This window comes from Mugil cephalus, chromosome 15, assembly GCF_022458985.1.
Source record: "Mugil cephalus isolate CIBA_MC_2020 chromosome 15, CIBA_Mcephalus_1.1, whole genome shotgun sequence".
Taxonomy (NCBI): domain Eukaryota; kingdom Metazoa; phylum Chordata; class Actinopteri; order Mugiliformes; family Mugilidae; genus Mugil; species Mugil cephalus.
The window spans coordinates 6,315,419-6,336,090 of record NC_061784.1 but is presented as its reverse complement, the minus strand read 5'-3'; the positions used below and the strand labels follow the sequence as shown (position 1 = coordinate 6,336,090).

The 20,672-nt window shown below is 42.0% G+C and overlaps 2 protein-coding genes across 7 annotated transcripts in view; one reads left to right on the top strand and one right to left on the bottom strand.

The window, feature by feature from the left end:
• LOC125020921 (flotillin-2a) overlaps positions 1-2,691 on the top strand; it is a 16,466-nt gene extending 13,775 nt beyond the window's left edge. For all 3 annotated transcript variants that reach the window (XM_047606568.1, XM_047606567.1, XM_047606569.1), the window contains one exon: positions 455-2,691. In XM_047606568.1, coding sequence (XP_047462524.1) covers positions 455-505 — 51 coding nt within the window. In that variant the 3' untranslated portion in view covers positions 506-2,691. The remainder of the gene's footprint in view (positions 1-454) is intronic.
• eral1 (Era-like 12S mitochondrial rRNA chaperone 1) lies at positions 848-20,672 on the bottom strand. 4 transcript variants are annotated; one of them, XR_007114292.1, is made up of 12 exons: positions 16,287-16,546; positions 13,061-13,219; positions 12,755-12,882; positions 12,582-12,659; positions 12,435-12,481; positions 12,275-12,336; positions 12,055-12,167; positions 11,469-11,762; positions 11,132-11,281; positions 9,789-9,869; positions 5,383-8,882; positions 848-4,618 (listed from the first exon to the last, which is right to left on the bottom strand). XR_007114292.1 is itself a non-coding variant. In XM_047606566.1 (11 exons), the coding sequence occupies exons 1-11, from the start codon at positions 20,655-20,657 to the stop codon at positions 8,760-8,762; spliced, it is 1,299 nt and encodes a 432-aa protein (XP_047462522.1). In that variant the 5' UTR covers positions 20,658-20,672; the 3' UTR covers positions 848-8,759. The 4 variants fall into 4 exon arrangements, 3 of the variants coding, with proteins under 3 accessions (XP_047462522.1, XP_047462519.1, XP_047462521.1); XM_047606566.1 differs by lacking the exon at positions 16,287-16,546 and adding an exon at positions 20,594-20,672 and having other exon boundaries at positions 848-8,882; XM_047606563.1 differs by having other exon boundaries at positions 848-8,882.

Below are 20,672 nucleotides of genomic sequence, written 5' to 3'. Positions count from 1 at the left end.
TCCTTCAGTTGATTTTATCCAAGCTTTAGAATATTGCCTCCATTCACTGGGTATAAAAAGTCTACACTCTCCAGTTTAAACAGCAGGTGTTTGTGATGTAAGAGTTGAAATAAGAGTTCATCAGCTGTGTTTCCTCTAGGATTTTAATAAGAAGTGGCAGTTTCTAGTTTATTATTATTGTTGTTTTTATTATTATTATTATTATTATTATTATTTATCAGCTGTGACTTTTAAATACCGCAGTTGCATCAGGGTGTAGTAATTCTGCGGGATGACATTTTGCCATCAGGGGGCGCTGTAGTCACTCTTAAAACTTGTGGCTTCTGCTTCAACATATTGATTGTTTTCTACCTGATACATATTTGTGCCACGGGTTCATTATTTAATGTAACTACACTCAAAAGAAAAAAACACAACACACAACCCTGAACGCCTCTGTCCTCTGATCCCACAGATGCCTCTGCTCCAGAAGATGACCGGCCCTCAGGCCCAAGTAGCCATGTGAAGTACAAGATCTGAGACTTGTTAACTCTGAATCTTTTGCCATGTATCTGCCTCAAGAATGAAAACCATTTTTTCAGCCTGTGACCCCTTATGCAACTGCCTTTGACCAGAAACACTTGACACCAACCAAGAGTTCTTTTTTTTAGATACTTTTAAGAGGTTTTTAATTTTCTAGAAGAAAGATAACACAGGGCCTTACCTCCAACGGGCCAGACTGTATGTATCATTTGTTGTTTTTAGTTCTTGTTTTAGAAGCACTCAAACTTACCATATAGCCAGGATTATAAACTGAAGTCCTTTCCAGTCCTACAAGTCATCCAAAATGGTGCTGAAGGGTTCTGAGATTAAAAAAAAAAAAAAAAAAAGTCTGGAGTTCTGTGAAACGGAACAGAGTCCAGAAATATGACAGACCAGTCTGATGATTGGACGGCTCTCAGAGCTGTCTAAACGTCTGCTTGGAGTCTGGAGAGGACTGTTTTCTGTCAGGTGTTTTGACATTTATTCACCTTTGGAAGTGGAGTAAAGTGTACCAGCTCGGGCCTCTTCATTACACACTCATTCATCTACTGCTCAGAGCTCAGTTAGTCAGGTAGCTTACTGAGTATTCACATAGTACTTGTTCCATTGATGAACCGTGGTTATACTTCAGGCTCACCAAAAACGAAAAAAAAAAAAAAAATCACCCACTGTGATTGTACAGTAAGTCGTTATATCAGTGATATTTGAGTCACTTGTATGATAATCTTTACTTAGCAGTACGTCGTCTTCACATTCTCATGTGTAGTGCCTGTCCAACACTCAAGTGCCCAAACCGAAGGAAAGTGGTTTGGCTGCAGAGTATATGACTCAGTTATAGATGGACGATGTTTAAATAGTGCACTCGAAATGTCTGCTTATACTAACAGTAGTGTTTACTCTTCACGCCTTGTCTTGTGTTTAAACACAGAGGCAATTGTTAAGCAAACGTATAACACGAAGCCATAGTTAGAAATGATAACCCTCGAAAGAGACCCTGGACGTCTGCCAGGTCTGCTGAACATTTCTGTATTACCTCAAGTGGCGCACAGCAGACGGTCAGGGTCCGCGCTTTAATTCAGCTCCTCTCACCGCTTCCCCGTCTCCCTCCTACTCACATGTTGTTCGTTCAGGTCGTGTAACATATTTTGTAACTTTAGCGCTAAACGCTGACTAACAGAAAAGCCTCTTTGCTCTGAAAGTTGAAGTCTAACGTTGCATCAGTCGGAAGTTGGAAAGCTGGCAGGTTATAGGTTGCGGACACTGCGCGCGGTGTCGATGCTCAGGTCAGTCGTGTTGGTGATGTGAAGTGTGCGTAGGGTTGGAGCGGTTGGACCAGTGACATTTTCTGCTGCAAACCAAACTTATTAGGTCTGATTTCTACATGTAGCCTGTTGCAGTGTCAGAGACAAAAAAAAAAGAAGAATAGGGTCCATTTTTTTCATGTGTAATCTCAATGTTATAATCAGCATTTATTGAATGACTTCCTGTCACACTTTATTGTACAGATACACATAAACATTTAGAGCAGCTTCAAACTTTCATTTCTCAGAGTTATCAGTCACTATTCTAAACATATCCAAACTAATGGTTCAGCAGTTCATCATTACTCGTAGTGTGGACATCCAACCTCTAGATGGCAGAACCTCTTTGCAGGATTTTAAGCTGATGTGAGTCTTCAGTCTGAATGAGCCTTAATTTGTGTCATGTTCTAAATCTAAGCGTCGTATTTTTATATCACCGTCGTTATTGTTTAGCCACAGTACCAACAAACTTACTGTGCACTGTTTTTTTAAGTGACATGCTTCAGAGTAATCATTAACCAGTTTTTAGAATCTGTGATAAATGTTTGTCAGATATGACGTCATGACTTAGTCCATACTTTCTATGAAATAAACACAAGGCTCGTGGTTTATTTGATCTGTGCAAAGTTCATCTCGTTTTTGTTTGCGAGGTTGACATCGCCATCCACTCAGGCTTCTGATGTGTTCTTTGTGTGTTTCTTTCCTTTCAAACGGCCAGTTGTGTTGGGGGTGATGGAGGTGGACACACATCACCTGATAAAGGATCCACTGACAGTCGTCGTTTTAGTTTATCAGCTTGAACCTTCATACCGTTTGCTCCGGTCTCTGCAGTTTTAATAAAACCACAGTTGCTCAGGTAAAAAAAAAAACAAAAAAAAGGGTCATACTTCACTCAAAGCTAATCAAATCATTTTAATAGGAGAAAAGTGTAGCAGAATCATTTTCACTTCAGTTGTAGTCACTGTGTGTTAGGATTTTGTCCATTAAAATCTGACCAAGTGGTTGAGGACAAAACCAACTTCACGAGATGTCAAAATACTTTTCACCTTAGCATATCTGAACAAAATAATTAACAATAATGAATCTCTCTGTTCTGTAACGCTCCTTTTATTTACTAAAGTATATTTGCATCCACAGTGCCTTTTGTTAGGAAGGGTTGACTTCATACTTCAGTGTGCGGGTTGTTAATCATAAATTTAGAAGTACTCGTGGGATGTTATATTACGCTGTAGGACAAAAGACAGTCTTGTTGATGAAATGATGTAGTTCGGCTGTGAATTTACCTCTTTCTACTCGTTCTGTTTGTACGTGGACATGTCGCAAAACATATAAGGAAAATACTCCTGTGTAAGTAGGTGATGAATATAAAGCGTAGCATTATAGGAAGGATTTTACATCTATTCGTAGTGGATTTCCACTCATTATTTTGGCCATTGTATTTGTGCCAAAGATCGTCTAATCAGAATAGTGAGACCTTGTTGTTGCTCCCATTATCGTTTTAAGGAGAATGACCAAACATTATAAAACCTACGCCTTAACTCTCATCTTCATCTGAACCGCCTGTCATAAACCTAATCTAGTCAGATTATATCCCTTGTGTCTTCACCTGTAACACTGGCCTTTGGAAAACTGATCCAGCATGGCAATGTAAGCACGTGTTCATGTTATCCTTGTGTTGTGTGCCACTCTCCAATTAAAAAAATTACCACTTACCGTTTGCCTCGTCGTCCATTTGTTACATGAGGAAGCCTTTTGTTACATGAGCGTCACAATGCTGCACATGCAAGGTTTAGTTTTATTTTTTTTGTAAATTGTTCCGGTTTTAAAGGGGTTTAAGGGAGGAAAAATTCCTAAATAATCCCGCAAGGTGTGGCTGTCTGAATCTAATCTGATTAATGATTACAGGATGAGAACCGTGGTCGTCATCATCATAATGCCTCTGTGGTTTAGTGTGCTGCTGTCCCTGTTGGCAGCGTGACAGCAGAGATGGAACACAGTCCATCAGCGGGGGAGCAGATGTGTCCTCTGGACGCCGCTAATCCGAGCACACTCACTGCCAGAGGTCAGAGGTCACAGTGGTGAAGTCACATCCTGAAACTCTTCCTCGCTGAAACAGTTTCTCCCAACTCAGACTGACTGGAACTGTTTGTGTAAATGAATAATAAAGAGCTACTTTGTGTCTTTTAAGGAGTTTGTTGTGTTTGTCCTGAAGGGGGCAGCCACGGCCACGAACTCCAACAGAGGATCCAAACAGCAACACTTTCTAAACATCTCTACTACGCCCACAGTGTCTGCAAATCATTTTCCGTGGAGTGTTGTTTTTTTCTTGAAGATCATTTCCACATTCCAGGAAGCCGTCACTCCATCCCCGTACTGTCGGACGCTCATACTTGCTACTACATATTTTAAGGGGAAAGTGTAAAAGGTGGAGTCAAATTCTATGAAATGTCCCTCTTAACAACGTGAGTGCGTAGCCTTGACAGTGTCACGTTACTTAATATGATTTATTGCGTTTCTCCAACGTCACTGTCAGGGAATTTCTTTGGAAGAAAACATTTTAAATCTGGACAAGGAGCGTCTAGTCTGAGTTTAAGTCATTATTCTAATACTGATAGCACTGTGTTCACTCTGCAGTGAGCGTTCCCTTGATGTATGACTTTGTGATTGTGTAAGCACCACTTTACCGTTGAGAAGTTCAGAAGATTCCAGTCTGTGGATCGGGCCACTGAGTTATGGGGGCTCCTAGATGACGGTATCTCTTCCAGTCAGCGTATGTTATCTTTGCATGGCCTGCACTGGGAGAGGAAAGAAGAACAAAGAACAATGGCCATGCCCCCGGCTTTACTTCTTGAAATGTCTTATCAAAGAGGTCAGGAATAACCTCTAATAATGCGTCATAGTTCATAAACTTGTATTCTTCTATTTGAACCATAATCCACAGACAATAACGGAGCGGAAAAAAACAACATACGTGAAGTGACATGGATGTAAAAAAAACAAACAAAAAAAACCCTAACTGGGCTGATTTAAGATACTCCCACACCAAAATAAATAAATAAATAGAATGCTTAAAAAAAATAAACTGTGGGTAAAACCAATATGTGTTCAGGCTATTATGAGTCTTGGTGTATTATAAAGAACTTCAGTCTGGACTTAAAATGAATTAAAGATGTTTTCGCTAAATGAAAATGTGAATTCCAATGTAACGAACCTCTGTGAGTAAAATAAATTGACTTTGTGAGGTACAGCAAAAGGGAGGATGAGGTGAAAGAGAGCGGATGTAGTAAACACATTTATAAATGAATAAATAGGCAGGACTGAAGTGTATCCATGAATGATGTAATAAACTGACCATATGTCAAGTACCTGATGTTCATACTCACATATAGTATTTAACAATAAACCTTAAATTTAATCCTCCACAGGCAAACGGTATTTTGATATAATTTAATAAACAACTGCTTAATTTGCTAAAATGGTTCAAGCTGCTGGCTGCCACGTGGAGCCACTTCTACATTCATTAGTTATCTCTGGAAAAACAAAGTTGAATCCAAGGTACCTGGACTGAGTCGAGCGGTGAAAGCTCACACGTCTGGTTGTTTTGTTTATTTAGACACAATGACCTGGACGACTGAAAAATCACTTTTCATTCTCACTTTGTCCTTATTGTGAATTATCGAGCTTGTATTAAATAATTACATCCCCAGTGTTGCATTTTGTTTTTCTTTCTCTGATATGTACCTGTGGCATTAGGATTAGGGGTGAGAAACACATGGAGGATGGGGGGGGGGACTACATGATGTAATGGATTTGATGTTTGACGGTTCACATAAAAAAGAAAACCTTTTATTCCCTTTCACGTACGAGTTTAGGCAAATCTCCAACACGTTTCCCCTGATTACTGAGCGATGGCTGCGGGCTTCGTGTTGTCCTCACGGACACCGAAGAATAAAAAAGAAAAAAGAAAAAAACTTATCTACGAACGCAAACGCAGGGTCGTAAAAAGAGTGCAAGCATTTCTGTGGCAGATAAAGAGCTGGAGGCGAACCAAACCACCCCGATAGTCCTACGTCCACCTTTATCTGCGGCTGCAGCAGCACCTCTCACACCCCCGACCAGATCCCACACCCTAACCAAGCAATGTGCAACCGGGACAAACAGTCACGTCCCAGCCAACTCTGCTCATTCCTATACAACATGGTGTCCACAATAATGATTAATAATGGACACGTCTACATTAACGTGGTCATCAGTGCTGCTTGAGGAGTCACAAAGATCTGGCCATGTTGTGTGGTCTTGCGTATATCCTGCACAACACGTGTTCGTTTTACAGCTCAACAAGCGTCCGGGGCCATTTTGGATTTTGAAGTGTATGTTTCTGAGGAGGTGGGAGAGCTGAACCCCTCAAAAACCCGCACATAAACGAGTCCACGAGTAATTTGATGCCGTGAATCTGATGCGATATGTCTAATAAAAAATACATACATATAAAACACACCTCGGCTGTCCGTATCCTGCAGTCGAGCTGGAAAAGAAATACACTGCGTTTAATAAGTCGGAGAACGTGATATCAGCTGACATATCGTAGTATTAAATTCCAATCCATGAAACCATCACACATAAATCCAAAGCCTGTGAGAGTCGGAGGATTGAAGAGATGGAGAACATTAGATTTATTACCACAGTGTGAGATGAAGCTCCCAGCTTTTTTTTTATATATATATATTTATTTATTTATTTTTATATATAAATATATATAATAGACCCCATTTTGGCTGCTGCGTTCCTTTAATTAGACGTTTGCGAGCGAGAAAGGTCAAGTGAGATGGAGCAACATTTTGGGAGAATAAGAAGAAATATTTGGAGCTGGAGAAAAGAATTACACATGTGCCCTAACTCCTAAAAGTTGTGTGCACGTGCAGTATTTGTAACAGAGCAGCGCGCTGTATATGCAGTGTGAAGTAAAACTGGGAGTCGCGTGCAACTCTTCTGCAGAGTCCAGCCGGGTGTAGCGATGGGTGTGGGCCCACCGACTGGACAGGGGCAATCAGGTTAGGGGCAGATAAGAAGAAAGTCCACCCCAGATGTCATCGCCGTATGCTAATGAGCTAGAGGGGCCTTTAAGTGCCAGAGCCCAGCAGGAGACCGGTTAGGAGACCCTGAAGCAGACGTTAAACAGGTTGTGGAGGAGGAACCCGCCGCACACGGAGAGGTGAGTGTGTGACGGACAGGATGTTTGTTCAATGCTCACTCATATCTTTTCAAGCTTCGCTAATCTTCCTTTGTCTCGCAGATTTACAAACACAGCAGGAAGTCACTCCCTGCTCATGATAATGTCTTGTTCCCTGGACAGGATATCATCTTATACTGTAAGTTTATTATAGAGACACTACAGTATAGATGATGTACTATCCAGGGTTACATCCCCCCTCCTCCTCCGGCTCCGAGCGGCTGACTGACGGAGGGATGGACACGCCGTAGAGGGGGGCCGTCAAACCGTTACCATTACTGAGTTTTAGTAATGGTAAGGGTTACACGGCCTTCGCTCACTGTCGTCGAGACCAGGAGGACACGCCGGGGACTGATGTGTTTACTCGTGAGCTTCTGGAGGTTTTTTATTTATTTATTTATTTTTTAACCACACTTTGGAATGAAATGCATGTAAAATAAAGCTGATAGTTCTCAAGTGAGTGCCTGATTATTATATTATTTTTGGTAAAAACTAAATTAAAGCGAAGGGTTGCGTCAAGGCGACGTACGTCGGCTTTACTGTGTTCAAGCTGCAGTTGGCTTGTCTGAGTGCAGATCTCTGCTGCGTAACCGGCTCGTCTAATCACTGGGAAGCAGCCGTCGTAGAGAGCACGGAGGGCTTCAGGGGCTGATGCAGCTTCTGTGAGACATTCAAGCCTCCCTCCCTCCCTCCCTCTCTCCCTCGCTTTAGGCCACTAGCTGGTTATTCATCAAGATGCCCCGGATAGAGTAACCGCCGAGTTAACTCACAGGCAGCGGGAATGAATCTAATCACCATTATCTGACCCATTTTAGCATCAGGTTAGTGTTCCATTTTGCCATCCATTAGGGAGACAATTCAGCCCCCGGGGGCCCCGAGCCGGGCTTTAAAAGAGCCAAAAAAAAAAAAGAGAGAGAGGGGAGGAGGAGGAGGAGAGAGGGGAGAAAAGGAAGAAAGCAGCAGCAGAACAAAAAGTGATAGACGCGGGGACGGATGGCTACGCTTCAAAGGCGGCGGGGAAGGCTAAAGTGATGTGGGAGTTGGGGGAGCAGGGTTTGGACGGCGCGTCGGGGACGTTTCGAGCGAACATGACTGTGCAGGTCCCGCTTCAGTTTATCTTCAGTGTTTGCACGAGGCGCCCGCCAACTAAAAAGCTCTGAGAGCCAAAGATAAACCATCGGCCTTTTCACGGCTCGCCAGGCCCGCTCAGCCATGAACGCGCCGTCTAACTAGTGTCAAAACATCCATCTGGTGAGAGCCCGGGTCGCGTCCGCTACCTGAAATATGCCACAGCTCAATAACAGTCGGTGATACATTAGTTTATTCTGCAGATTGCGCACGACGTGTTTATTCAACTATGTGATATATTCGTGAAACGTCCGCATGGAGTCGTGGCTTCTTGTCGGTTACGTGTCTATGTTACATTTAACAATGGCTGTATGAGGACGCAGACGATGCAAAAGTCAACTTAGAGCACAACTTCTCCTCCTAAAAGTAGCGCCAGGTGAGTGGGAGCTGCGAGGCTGTGGGTTTATGGTATATGCCAGCTCACAGCTCTGCACGTCAGACTCGTGAGGGCGCCTTATCCCCCGTTCGGCTAAAGCTCTGTCCTCGGCGCAGGAAAGGTACAAGAAGTGTCACTGAAAATCCACCAGGATCTGCTTCCACCTCTTCAGGACTTCCCAATTAAAGCCCTTCCGTCCTCTTCACTTCTTGAGCTTGGCTGAGATCTTCAGCTTTACGTCCCTCAGGTAGACTCTACTCAGGTCCTTGCCAGCCTCTTCGGCGATCCGCGCTATCCTCCGGCCGGCTGGGCCGATCACCATCTTCTGCAGACCAGAGAAAGAGCAACAGCGTCAGTAACACCGCAGAACGTTCAGCTCTTGGTGCTTTATTTTAAGAGACGATGCCCTGTTACCTTTCTGTGATAAAACACCCAAGACCTGCTAAATAAATCTTAACCGTGTCTACGGGACAAGAATAGCTTGGCAACGCTGACGCGTTTTAATTAAAAATGTCCCATTACACGTTTTGTTACTCCGATGATTCATATGAAAAGAAAGTGTATTCTCTAGCTTTGTGTGCACCTTGTTTTTCATCTTAAAGGCTAAATTCCTAAAAGAATCAATGTGTTTATATATATATATATTCAAAGACAGGCCAGCTTTGTGTTGGGAAGAGTTCACACAATAGATGAAATTCACTGTCTGCCAGTCACACATCTATGTGACGTCACTGCGTGTGAGAGCTGGTCTGAGTGACTCCTCTCGGAGGTCACTGGCCTTGAAACGTTTCAGCACCACAGTCGCTGCTTTAGCTATTCTTTTGTCATCAAATATGAATGGCTTTAGAAAGGCTGCTCAAATATTTAGGGGCTAAAACACAAGGAAAAAGGAACCTGGAGGATATGGGAGAATGGTAAACACGTTTTAGAAGCCGTCAGAGAGGCTACAGGTGAGAGGAATATAAGAATGTTATGAGCCAGCCACAAGGTCAGTGATATGTATGATAAATGTTCAAATTACATGTGGAAAAAAAGAGGTGCTGACAAGCATTTAGTTTCATTCTTTTAAACTCACCCAGACGTCATATTAGATTTATTATTTTTTGTCACATAACGAATGAGCAAAGAGCTCTGGAGCCTGCGCTTAATGTTAGTGGATAAATGAAAGTTTAGACCTTATAATGTCACAATAATAATAAAAAAAACATCATAAATGTGTGTGAGCTCTTACCATGTGAGTGTCTTTGAAGGTGTGAAGTTTCACAGAAATATGAAGTTCACCATTTTCTCCATCATTCCAGAGTTCAATAGACTGGAGGGAGAGAGATGTCTACGTTAGAAACACTACAAGTGCCAATAATAACTAATCTAGACCACAATACATTTCAATATTTCAACACATAACACTGTTCAGACCTTGCATTAACATCCTCACAGATCAATCCATTCACAATAAAGAGACCGCCTTAACGAAGAGGTGTGAACACACCCAGGATGCACATGAGGACGCTTCAGACTGATCTGTTCTCTGACCTCATCTGGAGGTGGTCTGGGACACTTTGGACCACATTCCTTTGCTGGTGTGAGCACACAGTGACTCCTGGGTCAACAGCTCCCATGCGGACAGAGTTTTGCCTCAAACACTCATAAGAAACATACAATACCACAAATACCATAACAGATGATCACCTGAATGGAAAAAGCACCATGAGTGTTGTCTGTTTATTACTAATGAGTCTTTATAAATATTGGGTCCTCGTAGCTGTATGGGGACACGTGTAAAGATGCATTTCCAGCGATTCTGCAAGTTTGAACAAGTGGATATTTTAAGAACATTATGGGTTAAATTTAAGACCTACATGAAGTATGAACAATACTGAAAATAGGAGACCCAGAATTACCTTCAAAATAACAAGATTTATCGTAATTCAACTATTAACTCAGGACATCCCTGTGGTGGGCTCCACTAACGAGGAACAGAAACATAATAGGCCAGAAGGGATGATACTGTACATTCAGAACCGGGCTGAACTCTGGATTCCACTTTTGGGTCTCATGTGTAGTTTTATTTCTGTATACTGCTAAGTGCTATTTTATTTGATCTTATTTATATTCTTGGGGTTTTGAGTGTTTACGGTGAAAAAGTAATATCCCTCAATGATCTAAGTCTAAGTCTAACTACATGGAATTAACTGTGAACGCCACCACTGCATTTAATACAAAGTGAATGAAGCGGTAAATGGACGTATGGATTCGAGACTTGACTACGGTGCAAAATATCCTTTAAGATTTTTTTAAGGCCTTAAATTGGGATTATCAAATTTTAGACTTTTTAAAAGTCCACTGAAACCCTGATTTCAGTGCCAGTGTGAACACAGGTGCTCTAAGCTGAACACCTGTAGTTGGACCCGTGTCAGATGTTGATGCAAAGTCTGAACATGGACTTCATTTAGAGGACATTTACTGTGCCACATAATCAGTGTAGTAAGTTGAAAAGGCTTCAGTCAGTTTACTGTCGTCTTCACCATCACGTGTGAGTGAAGAGTGTCCCAGTAGGACTAGTGCATTAGTCACCTGTGTCATTGAATAGGGAACTTCCTGGGGCAGATATTCCAGGAGCTTCTCCCTGATGATGCTGGTGCAGACATCCTCTGGACTCTGGTCAGTCAGGACCTCACTGTGATACTGCCATGGCCCAGGCTTAGCCACAGTCTTGAAGTAGCTCTACGTGATAGAAAAGATAAAAATTAACGCTACTTTATGTAAAAATGTAAAATCTTTTACACAATTTGCCTTGAGCTTTATTTTATTAATGTTATTTCTATCGTCTTAATAAGATGTATTTCAGTGTTGATACAGTGACATAACAGATATTTTGAACTTCTTCCAGCTGCGACCATCAAATATTTACCTTTAGCGTCTCCACGTCCTCCGCGTCCACAGAGGACAGCATGAAGACATCTTTGAAGTGGGGCCAGCCCTGCTGGTTCCTCAGTGTCATCAGCTGCTCTTTGCTCAGCGTGGACTTGTCCTCGGTTGCGGCGTTGTCGTCATCAGGCGGTAACTCCGACTCCCTCTCTGACCTCTTCTCAGCCCACGGAGGCTTGATCACCGATCTGACCCGTATTCTGTGTCCATTCACCATTCCACACGTCAGCAGCGCCGTGGCATCAAGCAGCCTGTCCTTAGCCTTCACCAAGTCCACCTTAACGGCAGAAGATTAAAGGGGGCATTTTTAAAACTCAGCAGTACAGACGTCCCTGTTCTGTGTACTACACTGTATATCATTACTGTCAATGAACCACGAGAAAAGCTCACAAAAATAATTATACATAAGATAGTAAAATTATTAAAAAACAAAAAAAACATTAGGTAGTCTGATGCACTGACTGACAGAGTCTTTGTGATTCGGACTACTCAGCACCTTCAGGTTTCTGTCTAAGTGAATGTGGCTTGATGATCGCGTCAACAGCATAGATTATTCTGTTAAACAGTACCTTGTTGAGAATGAGTATCGCTGGGATCTCCGGGTGCCCAGCCAGGCATTTCAGCACCTCAAAGTCAAGTCTGCTGGACATCCATCTGTCTGACACGTCCACCATAACTGCCACTGGAAATAAACACAAGCCCTTCAAACTCAGCTCTGCAGTCCGCTGTCCTTGTTGAATCATCACAAAGTATCAAGAAGAAAACCAGCTCAGAGTAAACATGTCATACTTATGTCAGCTTCCTTGACAGTGTTCCAGGGATCCACAAGCAAAGACTTCTCCAGCTGGTGTCTGTGGAGACAGAAGGTCCATTCATATAAGCCACCGGACAATAAACCCACATGGAGGCTGTGACTTTACAATAACAACTATCTAAACAAGAAAAGCACCTTTTGACTTTGGATGGGGTGGTCAGACCAGGAGTGTCTAGCAAAATCTACAAAAAAAAAAAAAAAAAAAAACACATTTATTGATGGAAGCATTTTGCTTTTGAGTCCTATTCAAATATAAGAGGATGAATGTGAAAAGGCTCTTACTATCTGTGTGTCATGCTCGGTCAGGACGCCCAGTGTACGTGAACGCGTAGTGTGCACTTTCTTGGACACAGCAAACACCTTTAAGAAATGATTGACTTTACAAAGCGAGCAAAACCACCTCCACTGTAGCACACATAGAATATAACATGCAGGGGTAAAAGAGAGACAAAGACCTTGGTGCCAAGGAGCTGATTGGATAGCGTGGATTTCCCAGCATTCGGTGCACCTATTATAGCCACTTTCAGAACCTTCGCGTTGTCAGGCTGATCTGGATGTCTCAGCAATAAATTTAATTGTTCACCTAAAAGAAGAGACACACAATCCATCATTAGGCAGACAATAAAAGCGACATCAGGTATAAAATGAGTCAGAACATCAGAGTGGTGGCGGGGTGACGTCTGCAGTTTTTGGAAAAAGGCTGGGCCAGAACGATCAGACGAGTTTAGAGATGTAAATCTCTGAGGCAGTGGTCTGGTTACCGCTGTCTGGTGGAACTGAGGCTCGAAGGCGATAAATGTTGCCGTCTGCCTCTGCTGGACTCCCTTTCATCAGTCTGTTGAGAAATGCCTCTGATGCAATAAAACAAGCAGGAGTGAAGATAAATCCGTTCCTCCCTCCTCGGCTGCAGGCAGAATTTCCTGTTAAGACATCAACATCAACATCACTTCGCTGCCAGCAAGGCTGCAGTTAATGACTGATTTCATTGCTTGGATGTTAATACTGTGTGATACAATAGAGTGAAGTTTCTCGTAAAAAAAAAAATAAATAAAAAAATGAATTGAATAAGTATGATCACAGACATATGTTATTCCAACTAAATACAATGCCTGGCCAAAAAAAACATCTCCACCTGGATTTAACGAAGCAAAGAGGCACAAGCCTCCTATTGGATAATTACTGAAGAGGGTGATTATCTTTCAGCTGCAACAAGAGCACTTCCACATGTACAACGAGAAGGAAACTCAAGGGATTGGGACTTAACAGCTGTGTAGCCTTAAGAAAACACATTTTTTCTTCCCTGGTAGCACAGGCATATTCCAAGATTCATGGAGCTCAAATTGTGGACTAGTTGTTCAGGGAGCATGAGGCATCATTTTCACACTTGGACTGGCCACCACAGACTCCAGACCTTAACCTCATGTAGAATCTTTGGGACGTGCTGGAAAAGGCTTTGCACAGTGGTCAGACTCTCAAATCATCAATGCAAGATCTTGGTGTGTATTTCTTTGGGAATAACAGAAATACTTTACATCGTCACCCATTAAAAGTATTATGTGGAGTATTTGAACACGAGTTATGGAGCAACGTTTTCCGTATTGTGCAGGAGTTACATAATTGTCTTCTTCTAGTTGGCTTTTATTCAACTGATGAATTGAGGTCAGTGAAGGCAGACTGTGACCAAAAAGAAGCAGACACGTTGTTTGTTCTACACCTGTGAGAAAGGAAATATCTCATACACTCGTTTGCTCAGCCGGCTGGCGCAACTGAGAGATGTCACTGATCGACAAGTTGAATCACCTTGAAATCCAAGGCTGGGGGTCCTAGTCTAGTCTAGCTTCCTTAGTGCTAAACTAGTATGTCACAGTCAACAGTCAACAAGTGACATCAGAGGAGCAACAAAGCCTTAAGGAGACACATCATGTACGATGAGAAACACTTATTACTTCACTTATTATTATTAATATCAATATCAGTAGTTCACATTACTGCTAAACTTAATTAGTCACTCAATAAACATACGTCTGTGAAGGTTCTTAGTCATCTAGGTCAGCCAGCAGATTCAAAAATGGATTAAATTCATCTTCAAAGTTCCACACACAACATGCCATAATTGCACAAACAATGTTTTGACATTTTTGCAAATTTGTCAAAAATAAAAAACTAAGAAATCATATGTACACGAGTATTCACAGCCTGTACCCATTACACTTTGGCACACCTATCTTTGGGAAGTTTTGTCCATTCGTCTTTGTAGCACCTCTCAAACTTTCAGTTTGGATGGGAAGCATCGATGCACAGCAATTTTCAGACCTCTCAAGAGATGTTCAATTAGATTAAAGTCTGGGCCCTGGCTGGGCCACTCAAGGACATGCAGAGAGTTGTCCTGAAGCCACTACTTTGAAATCTTGGCTGTGTGCTTAGGGTCGCTGCCCAGTCTGAGGTCTGGAGCAGGTTTTCATCCAGGATGTCTCTGTACATTGCGGCATTCATCTCTCTCTCTCTATCCTGAATAGTCTCCCAGTTCCTGCCGCTGAAAAACATCAGCATGATGCTGCCACCACCATGCTTGGCTGTAGGGATGGTATTGGCCTGGTGATGAGCGGTGCCTGGTTTTCTCCAAACCTGACGTCTGGTATTCATGCCAGACAGTTCAATCTTCCTTTCATCCGACCAGAGAATTTTGTTTCTCATGGTGCGAGAGTCATTCAGGTGACTTTTGGCAAACTCCAAGTGAGTTTTTGATCACCTCCATGACTAGGGCCCTTTTAAACACTAGGAAGAGTTGTGGTGTTTCAGAACCTCTCTCATTTATATAGTGATAGAGGCCACTGTGCTTTAAAGCACGGAAATCTTGCTGCCTTCCACAGATTTGTGACAATTCCTTTGACTTCATGCTTGGTTTGTGCTCTGACATGCAATGTCAGCTGTGGGACCTCACATAGACAGGTGTATGCCTTTCCAAATCATGTCCAATTGACTGAATTCACCACAGGTGGACTCCAGTTAAGCTGTAGAAACATCTCAAGGATGATCAGTGGAAACAGGGTGCACCTGAGCTCAATTTTGATCTTCATGGAAAAGGCTGTCAACACTTATGTACATGTGATTTCTTAGTTTTTACTTTCAATAATTTTACAAATAAAAATAAAGTATCTATCTATCACTAAGGGTACGCTGTCTGAGGGACATCAAGAAGAACCAGAAGACATTATTTTCATTGGGTTCGGCAAAACTGTGATGAACAGTTTATTATTTATATTTATCAGTGGGTGGAAAAATGAATCTGTAATGAAAATAAGTAGCATAGATTAATCAAGACAACTCTTTAAAGATCCTCTCCAGGTATATTTTAAGATATATTCAAGTCCTCTGTCTTACTACCTGTACACTCCTTCAAGTTTCTCACCAGTTTCATAACGTTTTATATCTGGACCATGATTTATTGGACCTGAAACTCTGAGCCTTCTACATCAACCTCGCATCACTTTGCAGTGAAGCTAAAACATCCAAATTAAATAATAACATAGGTTTTTTGGAGGAGGAGGTTATTAAATATACCCAGAGTTACCAAGAGAGTAAGTATAAACATTGCGTGAAGTTAAATATAGTTATGTTATTTCAATAAGGAATGGGCGGTGTTTTCAGTGATGGGGGCGTTGTCATGTCAGGTCAAGCAGTAACTTAGGGAAGACACTGATGGAAAAATCACATAATTGTCTCTTCATATAGGAGTTACATATATGTGTGAAAAATAAACTGACATCGTTTCTATGTGACAGTATCTTAACTGGAGCTAATTAAGAGCATCACACAGTAGCATCATCATCCACGTATTAGCACATGTTAGCTTGTTTCAGATTGTACGCTACTGAAGAAAAGGTTCCGCATTTCCACGTTGTATTAATCACATGTTTTAAAACAAATAACCAGTTGGGGTTCCTTGCTATAAATAAATGAAATAAAATAAAACAGCAGCAGAATAACCTTGCAGTGACTGACCCGCTGACAGAAACCATGACGCACTTTCCTGTCGAGACGATACAACGAGCCGTTTGGACAAGACGGCGGAGTCTCTGAAAACACGAGCGCACACCCTGAGAGCCATTGAGCTCCGACAACAGAAAAGACTGGGTTTCAATTAATAAAACAGTATTTATCATGCAACATGCGGTCCGCTTGTTTACTATCACATTGCCTGTCGGGTGAAACCATGTTGTTTTGATCGAAGAGAAACAGCTTCCGCTCTCAAACGCTCTCAAGAGCGTCTATAAATGTTTTGTGAGGGCTACACCTCCACCTAGCGACCAATATGTTAACTGCAAAAACACTATGTGTGCCACAACTAATCTGTCCTATCAGGTAGTCTTGCGAAAAAATGCGAAAAGCATGTTTAAATGTTTCTTTCTTGACATGATTTAAACAATTTGATGTAATTGCCTAGTGTATGTCATTGATAAACATTGATGTACACCAAGAAGAATCAAGAATCAAGAGTTTTAATTAAGGCTGCAGCAGTAGTATTAGCTTTACTACCTGCATCACTAAAGGCAGGTCAGGGTCTATGGGGTGATCACAAAATGATTGCATAAGAGCAAGACACTAAGGAAATAAATAAATAAAGGCCAAGGAATGAGATGGAACATAATTCAATTTAGAGGAACTATGAGAGATGAAATCATTCAACTCTACAGGTCTGGACGCCATTTTAATATGTAAAATATATCTACATTGTATAACAATAAAAAAGCAGTTGTGCATTACTTCGCAGAAAGCCTCGTGTCACTCCCGGAAGATCCCTGGAGCCCAGCTTGGGAACTATCTGTCCACAGCAGGTAGGACATTCAGGGGCTACAGTCAGCCAACGGCAGCTCCAGATCGGCTCATCACAATGCACAAACACACACCTGCCGACACAGGCAACTCACAGCGTAAAATGGATGAATGCGTTCAAAGGATCTTTTGGCGGGGGTGATATTCTCTAGATTACTTTGTGAGGGATGCGGCACCTATAACCACAAATCAGATTGCACTCTGCAGACTTTTCCGTTCCCTCTCGTCCCTTGAGTACACAGAACAGAGCTTATCCCCGAGGGTGCTTGAAGCACAGTTGTGACAGTGTTGTTGAGGATATATCGAGCATCGGTGCTTAAAGCAATATGCCAGTCTAAGAAAAAAAAAACACTGCGTGCTGTCTCATTCACTCCTTGTAACTCTTCAATGGGAATTCGCAATGACAAGCTGATATAATGACTTGATAACCGTGACGTCTGTAAGGTTAATCGTCAGACTAAAGGACACGGTTTGCATATTGATTGATTACTGTAACATGTTGTTTTCATTCTGCATAGCAAAGCCAGGCAGAGCAGATGTCTCCCCATAGTCCATCAAACACACCGGCTGTTTGTTAGTCCTCGAGGACTTGCTCGGGGCGGAACAAACACCTCCACTGGGGAGGATGATGAAGGATATCAGGTAGCTCACAATCTGTCATCATCTAACTCTAAAAGCTCAGCAGCAATGGAAGGGCAACAAAAATGGAGCTTTTAGCAGACACTTACTGCTGAATTCCAATTGAACCAGAAACCAAAAGGATATTTGAGGATCAGTAATGTTTGAACTTTCTCTCTATCTGCCTCTCACCCACTCTCTCTCTCTCTCTTTCTCTCTCTCTCTCAAATTCATTCAAGGCCCTTTCTCCCTCTGGGCTTTCCTCACATGGCCACTTCACGTGGGAGTGTATCAGAGTTCTTTCTGTGACTGCATTAACTTTGGCCTTCAGAAAGAGCTCTCTCTCTCTCTAAAAAAAGACAAAAAGGCTTCGCCTGCAGACCATTTAATCATAAGCTGTAGCCCACTTTGCCATGTGAAGTACACTTGCCAATGAGGTTCAGCCCCGTGTGATGGAAAACCTCTCTCTGCTGCTGCAGTTCAGCGTGCTGTTGATTCCTAATCAATCTTGTCTTCTGTAATTCAAACAGAACACGCCGCATTGATAGGGAATAGATCGACTCTCCTTGAATGTGCAGAATTATTTCACGGCTGAACCAGGTTGGAGTCAGAGGCAGACTGTCTCCTGCACTAGGTTTTGCTCTGGTAACCTTGTTAATAATATTACTAGCTGGGATGAGAAGGATCGGGGAATAACTGGCAGCTTCTGCGCTAATAAGGAGACCTTGCTCCTCATGAGCAATAACAAGGTTCATGGAATTATAAGCACAAGCCGCGGGGCATGTCAACAGGGAGCAGAGATGGGAAAAAAACAATCTGTCAGTGCGTCAGAGCATCCATCACTCCATCACCGCTGATTGCAGTGAGAGGCGTGATGGTGCACAGCCGGCTGACTGTCTGTAAAACAGCCGCTCCTGAACTTTGTCACGCTGAGAACTCCAGCACGGATAGGCTATTTGTGAAGGATCCCACAGATTAATGAATGGATGGATGAATTTCCACGTGTGACAAATGAGAGAGCGGGGAGATTTAACTGTTAGCGTTTCACGCAACGCCCCGAAGGTCCCGCCGGGTCCCTCGATTCAGTAATCACGACTCCATACGTCCTTGCTCAGGCTGCTTTTTAAAAGAGGTGATTTAGCTCCTAAACTACCCATATAGGTCACACTGATGCTCTGATTGTACAATCTCTGTCTCTGTGGGGGAGATAAAGGGGGGAGAGGGGGGGAGAAACTTTTATTCATTCTAGACTTGCAATCGATGGGACTTGTCTGTGGAGTGGATCAATAATGCCTCCCTTTGAAATCATCAATCACGTCAGTGGTGAATTTAAAAAGCGTAATTAGGAACAGCGTTCTTAAACATCCTGTATTGACGTCTTCTTTGGTATGGAGAAAGACACCATTCTGCATCATTAACTTTGTATTATTGCCTGATGGAGCCTGCTGCTGCTACTTCCCCACCTGCTGAACTCAGAGCGCTGTGTGTGATTGGGCTTTCAGACCAAATTCTCCCCTCTTTCACTTGCTGATGGGGGAAGTGAAGCCTGCAGACCTAAATTGGCTGAAGTATTGTAATGAGCCGAGTCCATACTAGAACGCAGGCCATAGAGTTCTCTTTCGCAATGTGTTATATCAGACATGTTTGTGGGGCTGAGCACGTGTAATTTTTTCTCTAATCATCTTATTTGATTACTTTGTGTGCAGGCCCTAATGTGACATGACATTACATGGCCACGGGCACGCATTCTCAAGCCTTTCCACAACTCGCCACAATCTTCAGCGTTGTCCATCTGTCTCTCTCCGGTAATAAAATGGTATCAATACTGTGGAGAGGGCAGGTGGGCGATTGTAATGGAGTAATTTATTTTAGTTGTCACAGAAATATAAGTCTTTGATTAGGGAGCCATACGCATCAGGCTGCACAAATAGAACCTTTCATCAAATCACAAAGCATGTGACACTATTGACCGGGACTCCTCTCACTGGGTTTTTATCTTTCCCAACGAGATTCATAATATGAGAAGAGCGCAATGATGCAAAATGCAAAGGTGACACAGCTTGAGGCAAATCTGTGCCAGTGTTAGAAACAATGATTACTGATGCTGTTAAATGACAAACTGTGTTAGAGATTTGTAATATAACCGCCACAAAGGTTGCCAGCGCTTCAGGTTGTCCAGATACACTGTTTTTTTGAAGCCACTAGACTTCAGCTCAGCAACAAACCAAGGGGAAATATTTTTTCTTGTTGCTATTGTCAGACAGTTCTCCACACTATCCTCAAAAATAACAACAAATGAGTTTTAAAACAATGGTGCGACATTGTTTCACTAGAGACAAAGGCAGTTGATAACTGATATGTGGTACCCTCCAAACCCGGGATAAAGAGAAAAGACTTCTTTTTCCCAAAATGCTAAAATATTGTAAATATCATTTCATGGGACTATAATTATGGGTCAATATGAATACACATACACACACATATATATAATTAAATATCATTAGATTTTCTTGTGCAAAACCATCTCATTGACTATAGACTGTCAGATGAAATGCAATGTTACAGTATTTAAAAAAATAATAAGAACTATGAGTGCATTCAAAACAACAAATAATAATGAAAAAATAATAATATATAATAATATGTTAACTTGACGGCGGTCACTTTTTCAATTTAAAACTCGTGCTAATTTAGCACCATTACCTTCCATAAAATTAACATTAATGCTGTAAAAACTAAACGTATTTATATATTTATATTATTATTAGTGTACCACTGGCAGTAGTAGCTTTAATTTATTTATTTAGTTAGTTAATTAGTTATTTTAACTACAGTAATTTCACCTTCCACTTGGCCATCGCATTGGACCAACGCCGTACAAACAAATGTCCACAGGTCCAGTCCCATTTCCTGGTGCCTGTC